The sequence below is a fragment of the Anabrus simplex genome, chromosome 2 (assembly GCF_040414725.1).
Source record: "Anabrus simplex isolate iqAnaSimp1 chromosome 2, ASM4041472v1, whole genome shotgun sequence".
Taxonomy (NCBI): Eukaryota; Metazoa; Arthropoda; class Insecta; order Orthoptera; family Tettigoniidae; genus Anabrus; species Anabrus simplex.
In genome coordinates this window covers 1,109,315,742-1,109,335,793 of record NC_090266.1, presented here as the reverse complement: position 1 = coordinate 1,109,335,793, position 20,052 = coordinate 1,109,315,742, and the positions used below count along the sequence as shown (strand labels likewise).

The following is a 20,052-nucleotide window of genomic DNA, read 5'->3' as shown; positions in this document are numbered from 1 at the left end:
CCAGTAAATCTACCGACACGATGCTGATGTATTTGAGAACCTTCAAATACCACCGGACTGTGCGAGGATCGAACCTGCCACGTTGGGGTCAAAAGACCAGAGCCACTCAGCCCGACTAAACACACGTTTAAAATGTTACTTAACTGTCGTTTTTGCAAAATAATTCACTAATGCCAGGGAATAACAAGATAAGTAATTTTTTTTAATGAACTGGCTTACGGCTTTTAGTGCCGGGAGATCCCAGGACGGGTTCGGCTCGCTAGGTGCAGGTCTTTTGATTTGACGCCCGTAGGCGTCGTGATGAGGATGAAATGATGATAAAGACAAGACATACACCCAACCCCCTTGCCAGGGAAATTAACCAATGATGGTAAAAATTCCCGACCCTGCCGGGAATCGAACCCAGCACCCCTGTGGTCAAAGGCCAGCACGCTAACCATTTGGCCATGGAGCCGGACAGCAAAATGAAGTTCTCAGGGGAAGCATTTTTTGTTTTTAAACAATAAGAAGTCACTGTTTCACCAAATGTTGTCAATCCATTCTCCGTTCTATGAAACAGTTTCTTAAATAATAGTTTTGGTTTCATTTTGTTTGCTTCAAAACATGAATGAAGTATCTGCTTTGCATCGTGAATGATACTGGATTGTCGTATACTGACCAGACATTTTGTCTTTTGTGGACCAGTAAAAACCAATGCGTGTAAGTCACATTTGTGTATTGTTAGCAGGGTCTTTCACTCAAAGTGGGGCCGGCGCAGCGCAGCGGGTACATGGGCGAGCTGAAGGTCAGACGAGCACCAGGCAAGTCGCTGAGAATGGGGCCAGGAGAGCGCCCGTATGAATTGCATGTAAATAACACGCACACATAATAACGCATAATCAAAGTAAAATAATTTCTCACCTTATCACAGAAGATGTTGCATCTACACAATTTCATTCATACGCATTAGTTCATCTACCGAGATAGCCTCAATTCCTCTCGTGATATTTAGTTTGAGTTCATCTAGAGTGTGAGGGTTTGTTGCATAACCTTATTTTTCAATTTTTCCCAAAGTAAAAATCGCAAACCGTAAGATCTGGGGATCTTGCTGGCCAGAATGGTTTACTCATTACTCTGGTGTCAAAAATTTCCTCAATTAAACTTAATGACTCGTTAACCGTATGCGCGCTTGCCGAGTCTTGCTGGAAATATCCAGACGGTCATTCATTGTCCGTCAATTGTTAAACATGATACGAGAATGTCTTCCCTATATCTCGCCCATCTACCCGCTGCGCTGCCCCACTTTGAGTGAAAGACCCTGTAGTAAGATGTAGCAGTTCTCTTTAACAGAGGCAGCTGTGCAAGTTCACTGGCAGTAATTCACTTACAAGATAATATGCCCACGTCCACAATCACCACAGAAAATGTATTACACATAAGACTTATCTGGTTGCAGCCACTTTTATTAACAATATGCAGAATATTAAGCAGATAACTTATCTGGTTCTTACCGGGGACTGTTTTGTATTCATGAATAATCCGGAAGTAAAATGTGGCTATCTTTTCAATAATATGACGAAATGAATAATGTTGTTAGTGTCAAATGATAGAGAACATTGACTTTAGTAGGTTACTGCAAAATAAGAAAAAATTAAAAAACGAAAAATTAACTCGTGTCGTTTTCCCCCGGGATGAGGGAAATAATGTAGGTATACCGAGCGAGTGGCTGTGTGTTTTGGGTCACTTAGCTATCAGCTTGCATTCGGGAGATGGGGGTTCGAACTCCACTGTCGGCAGCCTTAAAGATGGCCTTCCGTGGTTTCCCATTCCCACACTAGGCAACTGATGGAGCTGTACGTTAATTAATGCCATGGCCGCTTCCTTCCCTCTCCTCTCCTATTGTCGCCATAAGGCCTATCTGTGTCGCTACTGGTTTGTGCACTGTTCTTTTAGGAATTGAGGAGGCCCATCGCGCCGGCCGCGTAGCGAGTCTCATCGGCGTGGAAGGAGGTCATTCTCTGGGGAGCAGCCTGGCTGTGCTACGTATGTTCTACCAGCTGGGAGCTCGGTACATGACTCTCACTCACACGTGCAACACACCTTGGTGAGTAACAACTTACAACTCCCTCTACAACGCACAACTGCTGGGTAGTAGATAACACGGTTACTATAGCTCATTTCACGTTAAGAAAACAGTATTGCTCTTTTGGACCTACAAGGAGTGAACACACCCATAATTCCTCGTCATTGAGGGATATTATACTGTACTTTGAAATGTATTATGAAAGATAGATAAAAAGGATGAGATATTTTTGCCCGTGAATTATTAAAATAACTACATAACATTTTCTTTTTCATAAATATATTATTCTCAGGGAGGAAGCTGAAGGACAGGAACAGCCATCACTTCGTTGCCTTCCTTCATTTTCCTTCTGCGTTGTTCTGGTACAAGCCTCGTGTAGTCCCTCACTCTGTGAACCGCCAGCAGCTCACTTCTGTAGTGAAGTTATCTACAGTATTTACTTGTTGCGTGTGCGTTTTTAGGCTTTCAATCAGTGCGTGCTTGTCTTGCGTTCAGTGAGCGTTGGTTGTACAATGCATAGTGTTTGTGTGCATTCTATTATTTTCGTACTGTACAGAAGTTGTTTATTAAGATTTTGGTGTTGTTGTGTGCAGCGATACGTCATGGCATAACTTGTACTGATAAAAAAATTGCCGTGTGTTTTATTTGTGGTTCGTTTTGTTATTTAGCTGTTCTTTCTTAAGCGCATTTTAATTTTACCACTCTTTTACGAAGGCATTTAATTTTTTACTGTTGGTTTTGTGAGCAATACGACAGCACAGTGGTACCCCGCGTTGCCTGGGGGAAATGTATTAAATTCAATTAAATGCATCCCTCACCACTCGAGCCCATAAAAATATTATCTTTCTATTTTCTCCTGCAATTTGCCTTACACTTCAATGCTGAAGTTTTTTATGTGCCGTAATTTACCTCTGATTCCGTGCAAACAAAAAAGTAGCCCCTGTAAAACCCCGTCCCCTTTTGTTCATAAAAATAATTTGCAGCTTAGTTTATTCCCCATTTTATCTAGAATTTAAACAACGAATTTCACAAATTTAAGTGCGGCCGTTTGCCCGTGATCCTGTTGAGCAGAGCCGTTCGACATGGCAACCCTGTTGTCATAAGAGCAATTCTGTTTTCTTTTGAACTATAGACTGGACGGTAGGGGTCACGCGCAGGCTCGCTTTGGCTGGTGACGTCATCTGCCCCCCCCCCTCCACTGCCGGGCTTGCAGTGAACACGACTCATTGTAATTGTGCGTTTCTGTTAATGATTTGCTTGTTGTATTTAACCACTTGCTTAATAGTTTTCAGTTTTGTCAAATATAATTGCCAGTTGTTATCTGTAGATAATTATGTTGCAATTTATTTCAGTATTTTTCAGAACATTGCAAGTAATATAATAACACTGTGCTTAACACCAACTACAGTATTCTAGTAGCTTTCTCAGTACTAAATTATCTTTCGCCTCGCAAATAAAGTATTTACGTTTCGGTTTTCGATTTTTCTATCCATCCAGTGATTTTAGAACGATTTGGTATGTCGTTTATTTCTAAAACTTGTTACTAAAATTAAAGAAACATAACCAATCGCACGGAATGCTTTTCATCGCTGTTTTGGCGGATTGTTGGTATTATGTAGTATTGCAAAAACCTAATATTATATTTTTGTATAAGTAATTATTTATAAATGTGTATTGGCCGGTGGAATGTTGGTAAAAGGCCCCTGAAGAAACGTCAACCACTTTCACCAAATCAGGGGTCATTCTTTTTTAAAGGGGAAACAGGTTTCCCAGGGTGAAAATTAATTCGAATAACTTGTCAAGAGCATTATTTTGTTGCTCTATATAACTCCTGTTGCATTTGATCCAAACAACACCTCTCTGGTAGCTCAAGAAATAATTCAAATTGCACTGAATGAAACCACATGTTTATTGTACACTATATATCACTTAAAACTAACAAATACATTAAGCCAAAACACGCGTGTCTACTCGAGCTCCTCCATTTTACACTCACTCCCATCATGCCACTCTCCTCTTACTCAGAGTCCTTGACCAGTGCTGTCACTGTCCACATGTCAGGTGAAATAAAAAGAGCTAAGCAACCAAACATGCCGCCCACCTGATTTGGACTACAAATTACAAATGTATGAACAAACTGACACAGAAAGGAATATGTACATTGCAAGTCACCAAATCGAAGAACAAAAGAAAACAGAAAAGGAAAACAATTGCACTGTAAACTCTGCAGAGTTCAGTCATCTGATGCTGCAGTATAACAAAAGATACATGGACATGTGAATGAATAGCAGAAAAAACACACAACTACACGTCCACAGATAATGGGTGCCTTATGCGTCAGTAGGTAGGAAACAGGCATATCTTGGTCACTGGTCGTTGGTAGGTTCCCTTGGCAGTGCGCACAGATACCACACGAACATGACCGTCAGCTCCAGGATGAACCTCCTCTATGATGCCAGTCTGCCACATAAGGGGTGGAAGATTGTCCTCCTTGATAAGGACAAGTGTTCCTGTCTGGACGTTGGTCTTGGGGTTGTGCCATTTGGTTCGCTGCTGAAATTGAGAGAGATAGTCACATGACCATCGCTTCCATATTTGCTGTCGACACCGCTGAACTAGCTGCCATCTGGATACATATGAAATTGAAGTAGTAAGACAGTCTGGTTCAGGGAAGGATGACAGTGATTCACCAATCAAAAAATGTCCAGGAGTGAGGAAGGAAAATTCATCAGGATTGTTGGGTAAGGGGGTTATTGGTCGGGAGTTTAAGCACGCTTCAATCTGAGTTAAAAGGGTGTACATTTCTTCAAAGGTGAGAAGTGTGTCTCCGGCGACCCTCTTGAGGTGATTCTCCACTGACTTGATTCCTGCTTCCCAAAGACCTCCAAAATGGGGAGCATGAGGTGGAATGAAGTGCCAGTCAATACCTTCGTTGGACGCAATCTTCTTAACAGCAGACTGATGACTGCGGGACCTCATCAGGTGCTGCAACTCCTTCAGCTTTCGCATTGCTCCAACGAAGCAGGTTCCGTTATCACTGAAGATCTTGCTGCATCGTCCACGTCGTGAGATGAACCTCTGTAGAGCTGCAATGAATGCCTCAATAGATAGACTGCTAACAAGCTCGAGATGAACTGCTTCCGTGGCCATTCACACGAAGAGGTCAATGTAACATTTGGTTCGTGTCCTGCTCCTAGGGATGCCATGCTTGACATACAAGGGACCTCCATAGTCAACTCCACAGTTGGAAAATGGTTTACTAGAGTTAACCCTTGCTGGGGGTAGCTGACCCATGAGTCGGTTTGTCGTGGTTGCCTTTAACTTGAAACAAGTGAGACAGTTGTGAATGACCTGTCTAACGATAGATTTTCCATTAGTGAACCAGAATCTCTGACGTAGAGAAGCTAACACCAACTGACTTCCCGCATTAAAAGCCTATGATGTTCATGCAGGATGGTGAGTTTGGTGATATGGTGTTTAGGATGCAATATGAAGGGATGTTTCTGGTCGTAGGGGGCTGAAGAGTTTTCAAGTCTTTTTTTTTTTTTTGCTAGGGGCTTTACGTCGCACCGACACAGATAGGTCTTATGGCGACGATGGGATAGGAAAGGCCTGGGAGTTGGAAGGAATCGGCCGTGGCCTTAATTAAGGTACAGCCCCAGCATTTGCCTGGTGTGAAAATGGGAAACCACGGAAAACCATTTTCAGGGCTGCCGATAGTGGGATTCGAACCTACTATCTCCCGGATGCAAGCTCACAGCCGCGCGCCTCTCTACGCGCTCGGCCAACTCGCCCGGTGTTTTCAAGTCTACTGCCCACCCTAATCAAATTGGCGCTGTCAAGAAAAGGATGGAGCGCCATAAGTTTGCTTTCAGATGGGATCGTCTTCCCCTGTTACAGGTTATGTAGTTCTTGCGCAAAGGTGGAACGTTGCGACATGCCAACGACAACCTTCAAGGAATCACGTAACTCAGCTGTGGTCAATGGCCCATGACGCCTCTCAGTAACATTACTTCGAAGATTTTGAAGGAATCTAAGCAAATAGGCTGTCACTCGTTGCAGTCTAGACCAACTGGAAAAGCGTCTAAGGTAGTCGTCCAGGTCAGGGTTAACTGCCACGAGGCACATAGTTGGCGCTCGCTCTTCTGGTATGTCAGAGATGGTTTCCTTGAAGACTGGCCAAGTTGATGGATGATTCTGAAGCCAACTAGATCCCGCCCACCATAGCAGCATTGTCTCAAGTTCCTGTGGTTCAAGTCCTCTTGAAATACAGTCTGCGGGATTGTCTTGTGAGAGAATGTGTTTCCAGTCCTCTACTCTTGACAAGTCCTGTATTTCTGACACCCTGTTAGCCACAAAAGTCTTCCAAGAATTGGGTGAACCTGCTATCCAAGCTAGAACTATCGTAGAGTCCGTCCACTAATATCGAGCAACAGTTCTCATCTTGATAGCTACAAACACCTTATCCATCAATCGGCTCAATAGTACAGCACTACATAGCTCCAGCCGAGGTAACGAGATTTGCTTTACAGGTGCCACTCTCGACTTAGCAGTCAACAGGGAGACGGTAGCATCACCATTGATACTAATGCACCGCAGGAAAATTCAGGCGCCATACGCTTTCTCCGATGCGTCCGAGAAACCATGTAGCTCCAGGCGCACCATTGCTCCGTTACATGTGACTCTCCTTGGTATGACGATGTTACTCAGTGCAGATAGGTGTTTATGGGTGTTTATCCATGAAATTTCAATTTGATTGGGGAGGGACTCATCCCAGTCTACTTGTTGTTGCCAAAGTGTTTGGATGAAGAGTTTGCATCGTACAATAACTGGACCAAGTAGTCCCAGAGGATCAAATATTGCTGCTACAGTAGCCAGAATGGTGCTGCGTTTAGTCCACTGTGGAGGAGCATCCTTAGTTTTTTTGCTAGGGGCTTTACGTCGCACCGACACAGATAGGTCTTATGGCGACGATGGGATAGGAAAGGCCTAGGAGCTGGAAGGAAGCGGCCGTGGCCTTAATTAAGGTACAGCCCCAGCATTTGCCTGGTGTGAAAATGGGAAACCACGGAAAACCATCTTCAGGGCTGCCGATAGTGGGATTCGAACCTACTATCTCCCGGATGCAAGCTCACAGCCGCGCGCCTCTACGCGCACGGCCAACTCGCCCGGTGCATCCTTAGTTGATGTAACTCCGAACTTGAATATATCTTCAACAGGGTGCCAGAGAATACCAAGTGTTTTCACTACATCTCCAAAATTTAAATTACAAGGGACCTGATTTTCTTGCAATTCTAAAGGAATGGATGCCAATATGTCAGGGTGATTATCACGCCATTTCCTAAGTCTAAATCCTGCTGTGTTTAGAAGGGAAGTCAGTTCCCCCTGTAACTGATGGGCATCTTGGATGGAGTTGGTTCCAGTCTGCAGGTCATCAACATAGAAATCACGTGTCACAACTCCACAGGCTCGTGGAAATCTTCGTTGCTCTTCCCTTGCCAACTGAATCAGACATCTGGTTGCTAAGAATGGAGCTGCTGCTGTTCCATAGGTCACCGTTGTAAGCCTATAGGTCTTCAGCGGTTGATGGGGTGAACTCCGCCATACAATTCTCTGTAAATCGCGGTCTTCAGGATGGACGTTGATCTGGCGATACATTTTCTCGATATCTGCAGTTATGACGTACTTTTGGGTACGAAACCGAAGGACAATGGAGAACAGATCTTGTTGCACTGTGGTTCCGACCATCATGATGTCATTAAGAGATACTGACGTTGTAGTTTTAGACGACGCATCAAAGACTACCCTAACCTTCGTCGTAGTGCTACCTTTCTTTACAACAGCATGATGAGGCAAGTAGTAGGATCCTTGACTTTGAATAGGGGCTTCTATTTCCTCCATGTGTTCTAGTTGGTGATGTTCTTGCATGAAGTTAATATATTCCTCCTTCATTGCAAGCTGTCTTTCCAGTCTTCTCTCCAAGTAATGGAAACGTTTCTTAGCAGTGTCCAGCGAGTCTCGTAGGTTGCTCCGATTGGAACGAAGGGGCAGTTTAACCACGAAACGTCCCGTTTCTTCTCGAGTGGTGTGCCTCTGAAAGTGTTCTTCACATTCCCTTTCTTCCCTTGTGAGTGGATTGGTCCTCACCTCTTCCTGTGCCCAGAAGCGCTCAACCTGTGCGTACAGCATGTCACCCTTTAAAAATAAAGCCTTAGTTGTAGCACTTCCATTTTGTACAGAGTGGTTGGGTATACAGCCAGCAAGTACCCAGCCAAGGGTAGTGTTTTGAAGAGTGGGATAGCCTTCCCTTGTGTGCTGCCCGGGTAGTAAGATGTCATAGAACACACTTGCTCCCAGGAAAAGATCAATATCGTGTAGTTGGTTAAACCGTGAGTCTGATAATACTATGTCCGCAGGCAAGTTCCAGTCATCACAGTTAATTCTAGTAGTAGGAAGTTGACCAGTTATTTGTCCTAACACAGAGCAAACAATAGATTTCCCATAATCACTAACTCTGGAAGAGATGGAAACTTGGCAAATATGTGAAGATTCCTCTGTTTTCATATTGCTGATGCCACTGATTGGCATAGAATGGCGACTTAGTTTGAGTCCTAGTCGGTTCGCAAGGCCATGCGACATGAAATTCATCTGAGAACCACTGTCCAGTAAGGCTCGACATTCATGAACTCTACCACTACTGTCCCTAATATGAACCACAGCATTTGATAGGAGAACTTCGTGTTGTTGAAATGCTCCTTTCAAAGAGCAATATGACTGCTGTTGTGGGGGATAGCCTGTCGAATTTGATGACCTCTGGTTGTCTTGCTGATAATGTAGCAGGGTGTGGTGCCTTTGGTTACGCATTCTACAACTGCCTGAAGTGCAACTGCTTGCAATGTGGTCACCTTTTAAACAACTGAGACAGAGCCTGTGGTCTCTAATTAACTTGATACGGTCATTAACAGACATATCCTTAAATTTAGAGCACTGATAGAGAAAATGAGAAGCACCACAAAGGTCACATGATGAGGGAATGGAGGTGTATGAACTGGTGGAAGGCTTGGAAGATCCGCTGACCTTGCCTATTTCTTGCTTCTCTGCTCCGGTCTTATGGGAGGAGACGATTTCTAGTGTCAGGCAGTTACTTTCAAGAAAGATGATTAAGTCTTTTAAACTTGGGCATTTGTCACCTGAGGTCGAATTCTCCCACTGTTTACGTAGACTTAGGCTTATCCGTTGGAGTACTAAATGTGATAGGATGACCTCATGCAAGGGGGTCTTAATTTTCAAGGCTCCTATCGCATTGAGATTGCTACACAGCTGATTTATAAGCATTCTTAGGTCTTTGGGCGATTCACCCTTAACAACTGGACAGAAGCTCTTTGACGTGAAGATCTAAGATGAACCTTGGGTTATGATAACGATTACATATTAAGTCCCATGCTACTTTGAAGTTTTCTTGCGTTACTGGAAGGTTTTCAATTAATTTATGAGCTTCATCTGATACACATGACAGCAAGTAATAATAGCGTTGTATGCCAGTCAAAGAGCCGTTACTGATGATTAGCGACTCAAAGGTGTCATGAAAGTGCATGAATTCTGCGATAGAACCCTTAAATTCAGGTAAAGAAATCGTAGGTAATTTGAGTAAGTGGCCATTGGTTGTGGTTGAACTGTCTATAGGAGAGGAAGGCAAGGCAGTGTTAGTTAACAAAAGAGTTTGAATTTTTGACTGAATGTCTAAACAAATTTCTTCAAATGCTTCCCTATCAGAATCGTGACTAATGTCGTCGTCATTTATTTCGAGTTGACTCTGAACATCGTTGTATTCTTCGATACTTCTTTGTAAAAGATCCTGCCTCACTTTGATATCATTTACATTTTCTCCTTGAAAGTTACTGATAAAGTTTCCTAAGCGAGTAACTCGAGATTTCACAACAGCCCTTTTCTTCGTCAATGTGTGCTTTAGATTTTCTTCCATTACGGGAAGGACAAGCAAGGAATAACAAGGCATGACAATTGAACCAGACTGCACTCACCCTTCGAGGACGCGATGATGCTGCTCCTGGTGGCTGACTCGTGAGTTGAAATTCCCGTTGGCTGCACTGCTCCTTGTTCTGGCGGTGTACTGTCACTGTTGGCTCCACTGGCTGAAAGTGTGGTGGCAGCCCTCTTGTATGATGGCGCGGCTTAATTTGCTCTACAACATGGCGCTTCCCGCCGAAATCCACTCGTTTTCTTCTTGCACCTTAACACTGGCATGAACTGCTTTGATGCATATGATTTCACATTGAAAATGATTCTGACACTATAACTTCCTTACTTGTTCGCATCACGCACTACGGCAACGTAATTATTTCCTTGATGTTCTACGCATGGACTGACCTCGTGGTTCAAGCGTGCTGTTACAGCATATCTCGGTTTAATAATGCACAATGAAAATCGTAAAGTCAAACTGAAATGAATTCGGTCCACCTGTACTCCCACGAGGAGGAATATTTAATGAAACAATGATGCCGATACGGTGAAGTGAAACACGCTACGCTAAGGTACCGTATCAGTTTGAACATTAGGCCTACGGTTTACACACTGCGAATCCGGCATGGAGGACCAAAAAATGTTGCATTTGATACAAACAACACCTCTCTGGTAGCTCACGAAATAATTCAAATTGCACTGAATGAAACCACATGTTTATTGTGCACTATAGATCACTTAAAACTAACAAACACATTGAGCCAAAACACGCGTGTCTACTCGAGCTCCTCCATTTTACACTCACTCCCATCATGCCACTCTCCTTTTACTCAGAGTCCTTGACCAGTGCTGCCACTGTCCATATGTCAGGTGAAATAAAAAGAGCTAAGCAACCAAACAACTCTCATAGGCACCTTTAAAGCTGTTTGTACCACACACGTCTACACGGGAATTTAGGACGTCAAATCCATTGTTGTTGTTTGAGTCATCAGTCCATAGACTGGTTAGATGCAGTTCTCCATACTACCCTGCCATGTGCTAACCTTTTCATTTCTACGAAACTATTCCATCCTACATCTGCTCTAATCTGCTTGTCATATTCATATCTTAGTCTACCCCTACTGTTCTTACCATCTACCAACTTAACAAGTCGTGAGTGTCTTAAGATGTGTCCTATCATTCTATCTCTTCTTCTCGTCAAATTTATCCAAATCGATCTCCTCACACCAATTCAATTCAGTATCTCTCAAATCCATTATTAATCGTAATTACAGTCTCTCCTACATAGCTGAGCTCTGGAAAGTTATGGCATATTGCTTTACCCACTGTCAGCGATAACAGTCCAGCGGCTTTCCATACATTTTGCCTCTCCGTTCCACTCACCAGAATATGCTTCATTGAAACCTTATGCGCATATTGCAGGTCTCCGCCCTCACTTTGCATTTCAATTAATTTTGTAACACATTGCGCACTTTTCACTTGATGTCCTTCATCAAGAAGGTGATTCCGCAGTAATTTAAGTGCATGAGGTACATCACAAAAACCCATATGTTACGTTATTTACTCGATGGGTTTTCCAGCGACGGTTTGTCCCACGAAATATTCAGATCAGTCATACATTTCCTATATGGAGGTCCGATGTCACATACAACTGCTCTAACTTTAAATCCAGTACTTTCTACGACATGAATTACTTCTACTAACAGTTCTCTCGACATCGCTGTATCAAAGTTGTAGTAGATTGGTTGCATCCACTTTTGAGGTAAACTTCTCATTACAATGACTTGGACATTATCATGGGGCCCTCTAATCAATTCTTCATTTTGATCAAAGGCAAAGTCGTTGATAACCTTCATTTCATCAAAGATGAGAGCAACATCTCCTTCAAAATTTGTAAAAAGACTTCATTGTGTTTTTAAGATCTTAATGCTCAACTCAATCAATCCAGGAGAAATAGAAAATTGTCTTAGCCGTCGTTCGATAGTAACTTCGCTAGGAAGAGGGCAATTAATCACGTCTCTAACAAAACACAATGGTTTATGATATAGACCGTAAGTTGATCGCCTTAGCAATGTCCTCAGATGACCAGCTCGAGCCTCTGCCACTTACTAAAACTTGCTGTTGACTTTTAGAAAGAAGTACCCTCAAAAACTTGAACAATATTTTAAAATTTTATTATCTCCGTATCAGCTGCACTAAGACGATCCTGAAGATCCTTATTTTGCTTTTTTAAGTCACCATTTTCTAGTCTAATTAACTCCAATTCGGCAGTCACTTCAGCAATTTTCTCATCACAGAAACATTGATGTTTACTTTTGTTACCTAATTCCTTCCTCAAGATTGTATTATTAATATTTTCTCATTCAATTCTTGCCTGCGATTGTGAAATTTGGCGTAACTCCTTACGGTGGTTTCGCTTTTGTGCCTTATTTCACGATCTTTACAGGACTGACTCGTTAAATCATTACCTACTACTCAATGGCAAATTTATATGTGGTACTGCGTCAGGCCTTAAATCACGTCTAATTGGAAGGTTTAAGAACTCACTCTTCAAGTACATTATGTAGCCCGAGTCGTCGAAGTGTACAGAGCATACACGAGCATTCTCAACAGCAAACGGGTCAGCCCGTTTACAGGCACAGCACAGCACGCAAAAATTAAATTCTTACACTGTTGCGAAGGTAAACACCATCACTAGACTAATGGCGCTCTGCTTGGTTTAGTGAACTTGGGGAGCGCGTGACGTCAGGAGGCGTGGCTTGCTACTGCGCACACAACTGATGACCCCCACCGTCTAGTCTAGTAACCGTGGTAGACAATCTGATTCCCTCGTCACGTGATTCAGCGCGTAGAATTGCATGTGATGTGAGGTTCTTTCCAACACACCCCCAGTACTAGTACATGGACGCTTTGCTCATGCACAACACTAAAGCATGTATTGAGCAGTACATTTCTGTGACGTGCGCAGAAACCCTGAACCATTGCCTACTGATCTACGTTTCTTTTTTCATGCGATTCCATAATCAGATGTTAGATTATTGAGGTTGTTATGGAAAGAGACAACGACTTTTTACTATCTTCATCCAGTGAATATGAAGAAGAACCGCCATTTTTCGTAAAAAGAACAAAGAAACGAAAATTATTTAGGTTCGGATAATTAATGTCTTATCTTTCTTTAGTTATTTACGTATTGTGTTACGTTAGGCCTATATAAAGGTCCAAAATCTGCCAGGTTAATAAACTCAATATAATTAAAATACGATGCATTTTTCAGAAGAAACTGTCCCTCAGTGTGATGAAAAGGACTTGCCCAAGATATTTCAAAGCGATTTCAAATAAGAGAGAAACACTGGGTTAGCTTAAAGAAAACATGGGATATGAGGAATTCGGACAATTATGAAACGTAATAAACATATTATTTCATACTAGCTGATGTACACGTGCTTCGCTATGGGATTATCAGAAAGACTGATTTTGTGGTTTTCCTAACTGAAGTCAACATCAGAGAGAGTCATCTCCTTACAGACAATGAAGGCCCTTGGAGGGGTCGAAGGTAACCTCGGCACTTGGTGGGGCAGAATGGTTTGCTCTACTCCTGACCTTCTTTGCCCCCAGATATTAATCTGGTACCCATTTTTGATGTAGGCTGAGTGAACCTCAGGACCACGTGCACCTCCGGAAGTGGAAACGTAGTTTCATAAATTTTACGACTTTTAGACGGGGATTCGAACTCACGTCCTTCCGGGGGAACGGTGTACGCATTTACCACCTCGGCCTGGCAACATAGGTCATTACAAAAATGTCAGTAGGGATGTAGCGACTAAAAGCAATGTTATCATATAAAATACTAGATCAAAAAAAACTGAACATTTTCTCACTTTTAACGAACAGTAGTACGGTGCCGATCTAACAGTCCTAAGTTCCACAGGTGGAATGACCAGGCCGCAGACAGCAGTGAATACTCCTCTGCCATTATTCCGTGAAATATGCACACTGATCATTCCAATCAGTGCCTCAGAGTAGCGATGAATAGCTGGAATACTATGATGAACCAGTGTGTTATGTACCAGTAGTATCAGAAAATTTATGAACCAGAGGAATGGTATGCTGAAGAAGAATGTTATCTAACTCCCCAGCTACTTCCCCAAATATTCAGGCAGGCTGTTACACTCGGTACGACCGGGCGATTTGGCCGTGTGGTTAGGGGCGTGCAGCTGTGAGCTTGCATCCGGGAGATAGTGGATTCGAACCCCACTGTCGGCAGCCCTGAAGAGGGTATTCCGTGGTTTCCCATTTTCACACCAGACAAATGTTGGGGCTGTACCTTAATTGAGGCCAAGGCCGCTTTCTTCACACTCCTAGCCCTTTCCTATCCCATCGTCGCCATAAGACCAATCTGTTTCGGTGCGACGTAAAGCAGATTAAAAAAACTCGGTACGCAGCCGTAATCCTATATATCGGAGATGAGTGGCAACAGAAGACACAAAGCACATCACAACAAACAATAGTCAATGAAATTTTTTTGTTGATCAATATTATGAATTTTCTCTATTGTAGCCCATCGCATTTAGTTTTCTTTCGAGTCTGCGATATTAGGGCGTCTTATAAAATTATTTATAGCTTAGACGGTAGTTCCTCATTCTCCGAGTTTACATACAGATTTTTATTAAGTTCGGTTTACCTATTTTCTCGTGACTCGGCGCTGATATGGACTGAGTAACAAAAACCCAAATTCATGAATATCTCTGTGATCATAGCCGGGACGGTAACAATGTATAAGACATAAATGATCGGGAATTTAATGCTATATAACTTTAGTTATGTAGTATTTATCGATACGACCACTAATAACATAAATACACTGACTGACAGAGCAAATGCAACACCAAGAAGGAGTGGTTCGAAAGGGATGAAAGTTGGGGAAAAAACAGAGACGGCACGGACGAATAATTGATGTTTATTTCAAACCGATATGCAGGTTACACAATGCGCACGCCATCGACTCAGTAGGATGTAGGACCACCGCGAGCGGCGATGCACGCAGAAACACGTCGAGGTACAGAGTCAATAAGAGTGCGGATGGTGTCCTGAGGGATGGTTCTCTATTCTCTGTCAACCATTTGCCACAGTTGGTCGTCCGTACGAGGCTGGGGCAGAGTTTGCAAGCGGCGTCCAATGAGATCCCATACGTGTTCGATTAGTGAGAGATCCGGAGAGTACGCTGGCCACGGAAGCATCTGTACACCTCGTAGAGCCTGTTGGGAGATGCGAGCAGTGTGTAGGCGGGCATTATCCTGCTGAAACAGAGCATTGGGCAGCCCCTGAAGGTACGGGAGTGCCACCGGCCGCAGCACATGCTGCACGTAGCGGTGGGCATTTAATGTGCCTTGAATACGCACTAGAGGTGACGTGGAATCATACGCAATAGCGCCCCAAACCATGATGCCGCGTTGTCTAGCGGTAGGGCGCTCCACAGTTACTGCCGGATTTGACCTTTCTCCACGCCGACGCCACACTCGTCTGCGGTTACTATCACTGACAGAACAGAAGCGTGACTCATCGGAGAACACGACGTTCCGCCATTCCCTCATCCAAGTCGCTCTAGCCCGGCACCATGCCAGGCGTGCACGTCTATGCTGTGGAGTCAATGGTAGTCTTCTGAGCGGACGTCGGGAGTGCAGGCCTCCTTCAACCAATCGACGGGAAATTGTTCTGGTCGATATTGGAACAGCCAGGGTGTCTTGCACATGCTGAAGAATGGCGGTTGACGTGGCGTGCGGGGCTGCCACCACTTGGCGGCGGATGCGCCGATCCTCGCGTGCTGACGTCACTCGGGCTGCGCCTGGACCCCTCGCACGTGCCACATGTCCCTGCGCCAACCATCTTCGCCACAGGCACTGCACCGTGGACACATCCCTATGGGTATCGGCTGCGATTTGACGAAGCGACCAACCTGCCCTTCTCAGCCCGATCACCATACCCCTCGTAAAGTCGTCTGTCTGCTGGAAATGCCTCCGTTGACGGCGGCCTGGCATTCTTAGCTATACACGTGTCCTGCTGCACACGACAACACGTTCTACAATGACTGTCGGCTGAGAAATCACGGTACGAAGTGGGCCATTCGCCAACGCCGTGTCCCATTTATCGTTCGCTACGTGAGCTGCACAGCGGCGCATTTCACATCATGAGCATACCTCAGTGACGTCAGTCTACCCTGCAATTGGCATAAAGTTCTGACCACTCCTTCTTGGTGTTGCATTTGCTCTGTCAGTCAGTGTATTTGAGAATAAAATTGTAGGCCTTCCTCTAAACTACCATTTCACTCAGCATGAATATAATTATTTGTAGCCTAGATGATAGCGAACTATTCCCCGACTTTGTATACCGATTTTCATTAAGATAGGACCGCTAATAACATAAATATTTGAGACTTAAATTTTAGGCCTTCCCCTAAACTACCGTTTTTCTCAGCGTAAATACAATTATTTATAGCCTAGATTGTAGGGACTTGTTCCTTGACTTTGCCTTCTGATTTTAATTAAGACACGACCACTAATAACATAAATATTTGAAAATTACAATTTAGGCCTTCCCCATAACTACCATCTCACTCAGCGTGAATAAAATTACGTATAGCCGAGATTGTAGCGACTAATTCCCCGACTTTACATACCGGTACCGATTTTCATGAAATTCTCTTCAGCCGTTTTCTCGTGATGCGTGTACATACATACAGACAGATAGACAGACAGACAGAAATTACGAAAAAGTAAAAAGTGCATTTCCTAGTTATTGTGGACATGGCCGATACAGAAATGCCATTTTTTTCAAATTCTGACCAATGTACAGACAAAACTATTATTTTATTTTATATATTGCATATTTTGTGTTTAAATACAGAGATAAAGTATAGCTTAAATCGCTAGATATGAAAACTTGTTTATAGTTCTCAACATCTAAATTTCGCTTTAATAGGATCTAAATAGCAAAACTATAATTGTCGATTATAGAAATATTGCGTTAGTTAATATTTAAATAAAACATTGTGTTATAACTGGGGGCTAATATCAAGAAGAGGTTGTATTATACTTTCTTCTCTTGTTCATACTTCAGCTTTCGTTGGACTGTGTTACTCCAATTCCATGGAGAAAGAAGGTATTCCTCCATACCAGTTCATAACATGAACGAGAATCCTTTCTATCACAACCCAATCATGTATCAGTCCCGTAAACGATACGAAGTCAGCGCAGGCGTAAGAGCGATACGTGAATGCATTCATGTACTGGTAACGAACTGCGTGTTGGAAAGTGTTTCGTGTTTAACAACAGTCGTGCTGATCCTCATACACCATGCTGAGTGGTAGGCTGCAGGCAGCAGGACACTTCACTTCCACGTCTGGTGATGAGAGTCAACATGCCGAGTGGATTACTCCTCACTATGTGCTCATAGCAGTACTCTTCACTCATCACTCATCATTCAAAGGCGCACATACCGGGAGGGAGACTCTCGCTCTTTCTTCATTAAAGAGGAAATGTCTCCCATCCAGTTATGACTGTGCAGCATTCACGAGAAGATCGCATTGTGTTCTTTAAATTTTTTGTTTTTATTCAAATGTTCGTAGTTATCTAAGGGTTAATCCAGAATGATGATGAACTTCTGGTATTAGTGATGATGAACTTCTGGTAACAAGCAAATTGTACTTGATTTCAAGTTCTGACAGAAGGTAGAGTGCACATCCAATTAATAAGAGAAGGCAGAAATTCGGTAAATTCCATCATTTACACCAGAAAGTGAAGAAAGACCCACAGAAATTCCACGACTATTTCAGAATATCATTGCAGACATTTCAATGCCCGACTCCTTGGCTGAACTGCCGACGTTCAGGTCTTCGGTTCAGAGGGTCCCGGGCTCGATTCCCGACCGGGTCGGGAATCTTAATCGCGTGTGATTAATTCTTTCTGGTTCGAGGACTGGTTGTTCGTGTTTGTCCCAACACTCTCCTGTTCATATTCAGACAACACACTACTCTAACGCAATAGTGATTACATCCCTCAACAAATGGTTAGCGTCGGGAAGGACATCCGGTCGTAAAACAAGGTCAAATGCACATGTGCTACATATTTCGCACTTGTCACCCCACAAGGTATGAGAAAAAAATGGGTAGAAAGAGAAGAATTGAGACATTTCAATATTTGCTAAAAGGCAGTGGCGATGGTGGTTATTGTTTTAAGAGGAAGTGCAACTAGAAAACCATCCTCTATACAACACTAATCAGAGAGAAAAAATGGAAGGGATCCGACACTTCGTAAAATGAAGGTATCGGACAAAGAAAGGATCACGAAGGGCGTGAAAATGAAAGACTCTCTAGGCCTCGAATGCTCTAACACCGTCGGGGTCGAAAAAGAACAAGAGTTGACCAGCGGAGGTCGAATAGGATAGATGAAAGTGAGAAACCTGGCACAAGAAAGTGGAAGCAATGCCAGGACTCAGCTGAGGGCTCCGTGGTCGCCAACACACGCTCCCTAGTTAAGAGCCCCTGGGGCCCCTTTTGGTCGCCTCTCACGAAAGGCAGGGGATACCGCAGGCGTTATTCTTACTTGCTAAAAGGAATTGAAAGCAACATGAAACCACAGAAGTACAGCAACTGTCATGTCAACCCTATTTCCAGTGAAGATAAACTGGTCATTGCAGTAACGTAAGCAGTAGAAACGTAATATTATTCTCCATTTCAATAAAGTAATCCGTACGTTATCGAAGGGTTAAATTTCTTTCTTTCTTTCTTTCTTTCTTTCTTTCTTTCTTTCTTTCTTTCTTAATCTGCTTACCCTCCAGGGTTGGCTTTTCCCTCGGACTCAGCGAGGGATCCCAACTCTACCGCCTCAAGGGCAGTGACTTGGAGCTTCAGACTCTGAGTCGTGGGGATACAACTGGGGAGGATGACCAGTACCTCGCCCAGGCGGCCTCACCTGCTATGCTGAACAGGGGCCTTGCGGGGGGATAGGAAGATTAGAAGGGTTAGACAAGGAAGAGGGAAGGAAGCGGCCATGGCCTTAAGTTAGGTACCAACCCGGCATTTGCCTGGAGGAGAAGTGGGGAAACCACGGAAAACCACTTCGAGGATGGCTGAGGTAGGAATCGAACCCACCTCTACTCAGTTGACCTCCCGAGGCTGAGTGGATCCCGTTCCAGCCCTCGTACCACTTTTCAAATTTCGTGGCAGAGCCGGGAATCGAACCCGGACCCCCGGGGGTGGCAGCTAATCACACTAACCACTACACCACAGAGACGAACAGGGTTAAATTTATAGAGTATAAAGATAATAATATGAAACAAGTAGCCTAGTAATTTAATATCGATGTTTTACCTTCAGCCTCCGTGGCTCAGACGGCAGCGCGTCGGCCTCTCACCGCTTGATGCCGTAATTCATATCCCGGTCACTCCATGTGAGATTTGTGCCGGACAAAGTGGAGGCGGGACAGTTTTTTCTCCGGGGACTCCGGTTTTCCCTGTCATCTTTCATTCCAGCAACACTCTCCATTATCATTTCATAGCATTTATCAGTCATTAATAAATCACTGTGGGAGTGGCGACCCCATTGTAATAATAGCCTATATGTGGTTCATTCAATACATCCCTGACCCGGTCAAAGACTGGAAAACAGGTTGTAGGTTTTCATTTTTCATTTTACCTTCAATGAAGATTATGAGTAGGCGGCCGTGGCCTTGAGCCGACCAATCACAGAACAGAACTCAAGAAGCACATCGCTCCTAGATCAAACCGATTTGATTCTTGACGGAGGAGCGGAGTGAAGTGTCGGCATGAGCGCTACTGTTGAAATACTGTATATGGGTTTGTTTTGTATCTCTCAGCTTCCTGTGTGAAGAGAAAGGAGTGATGTGCGCTGAGTGAGGAGTAATCCACCCGGCGTGTTCGTACACTTTAGGGCCCTTTCACACGATCCACTGCTTGCCACGCCACTCCACTCCACTCCACTCCACTCCACTCCACCAGAG

At 43.8% G+C, this 20,052-nt stretch overlaps 1 protein-coding gene across 2 annotated transcripts in view; it reads left to right on the top strand.

Annotated features, from left to right (window-relative positions):
* LOC136863319 (dipeptidase 1) overlaps positions 1–20,052 on the top strand; it is a 174,306-nt gene that overhangs the window by 83,857 nt on the left and 70,397 nt on the right. The window contains exon 6 of one of the 2 annotated variants that reach the window (XM_067139703.2): positions 1,933–2,083. The exons of the other annotated variant lie outside the window; for it this stretch is intronic. Within the exon in view, the coding sequence (XP_066995804.1) occupies positions 1,933–2,083 (151 nt within the window). The remainder of the gene's footprint in view (positions 1–1,932; positions 2,084–20,052) is intronic. 2 annotated transcript variants of the gene reach the window in all.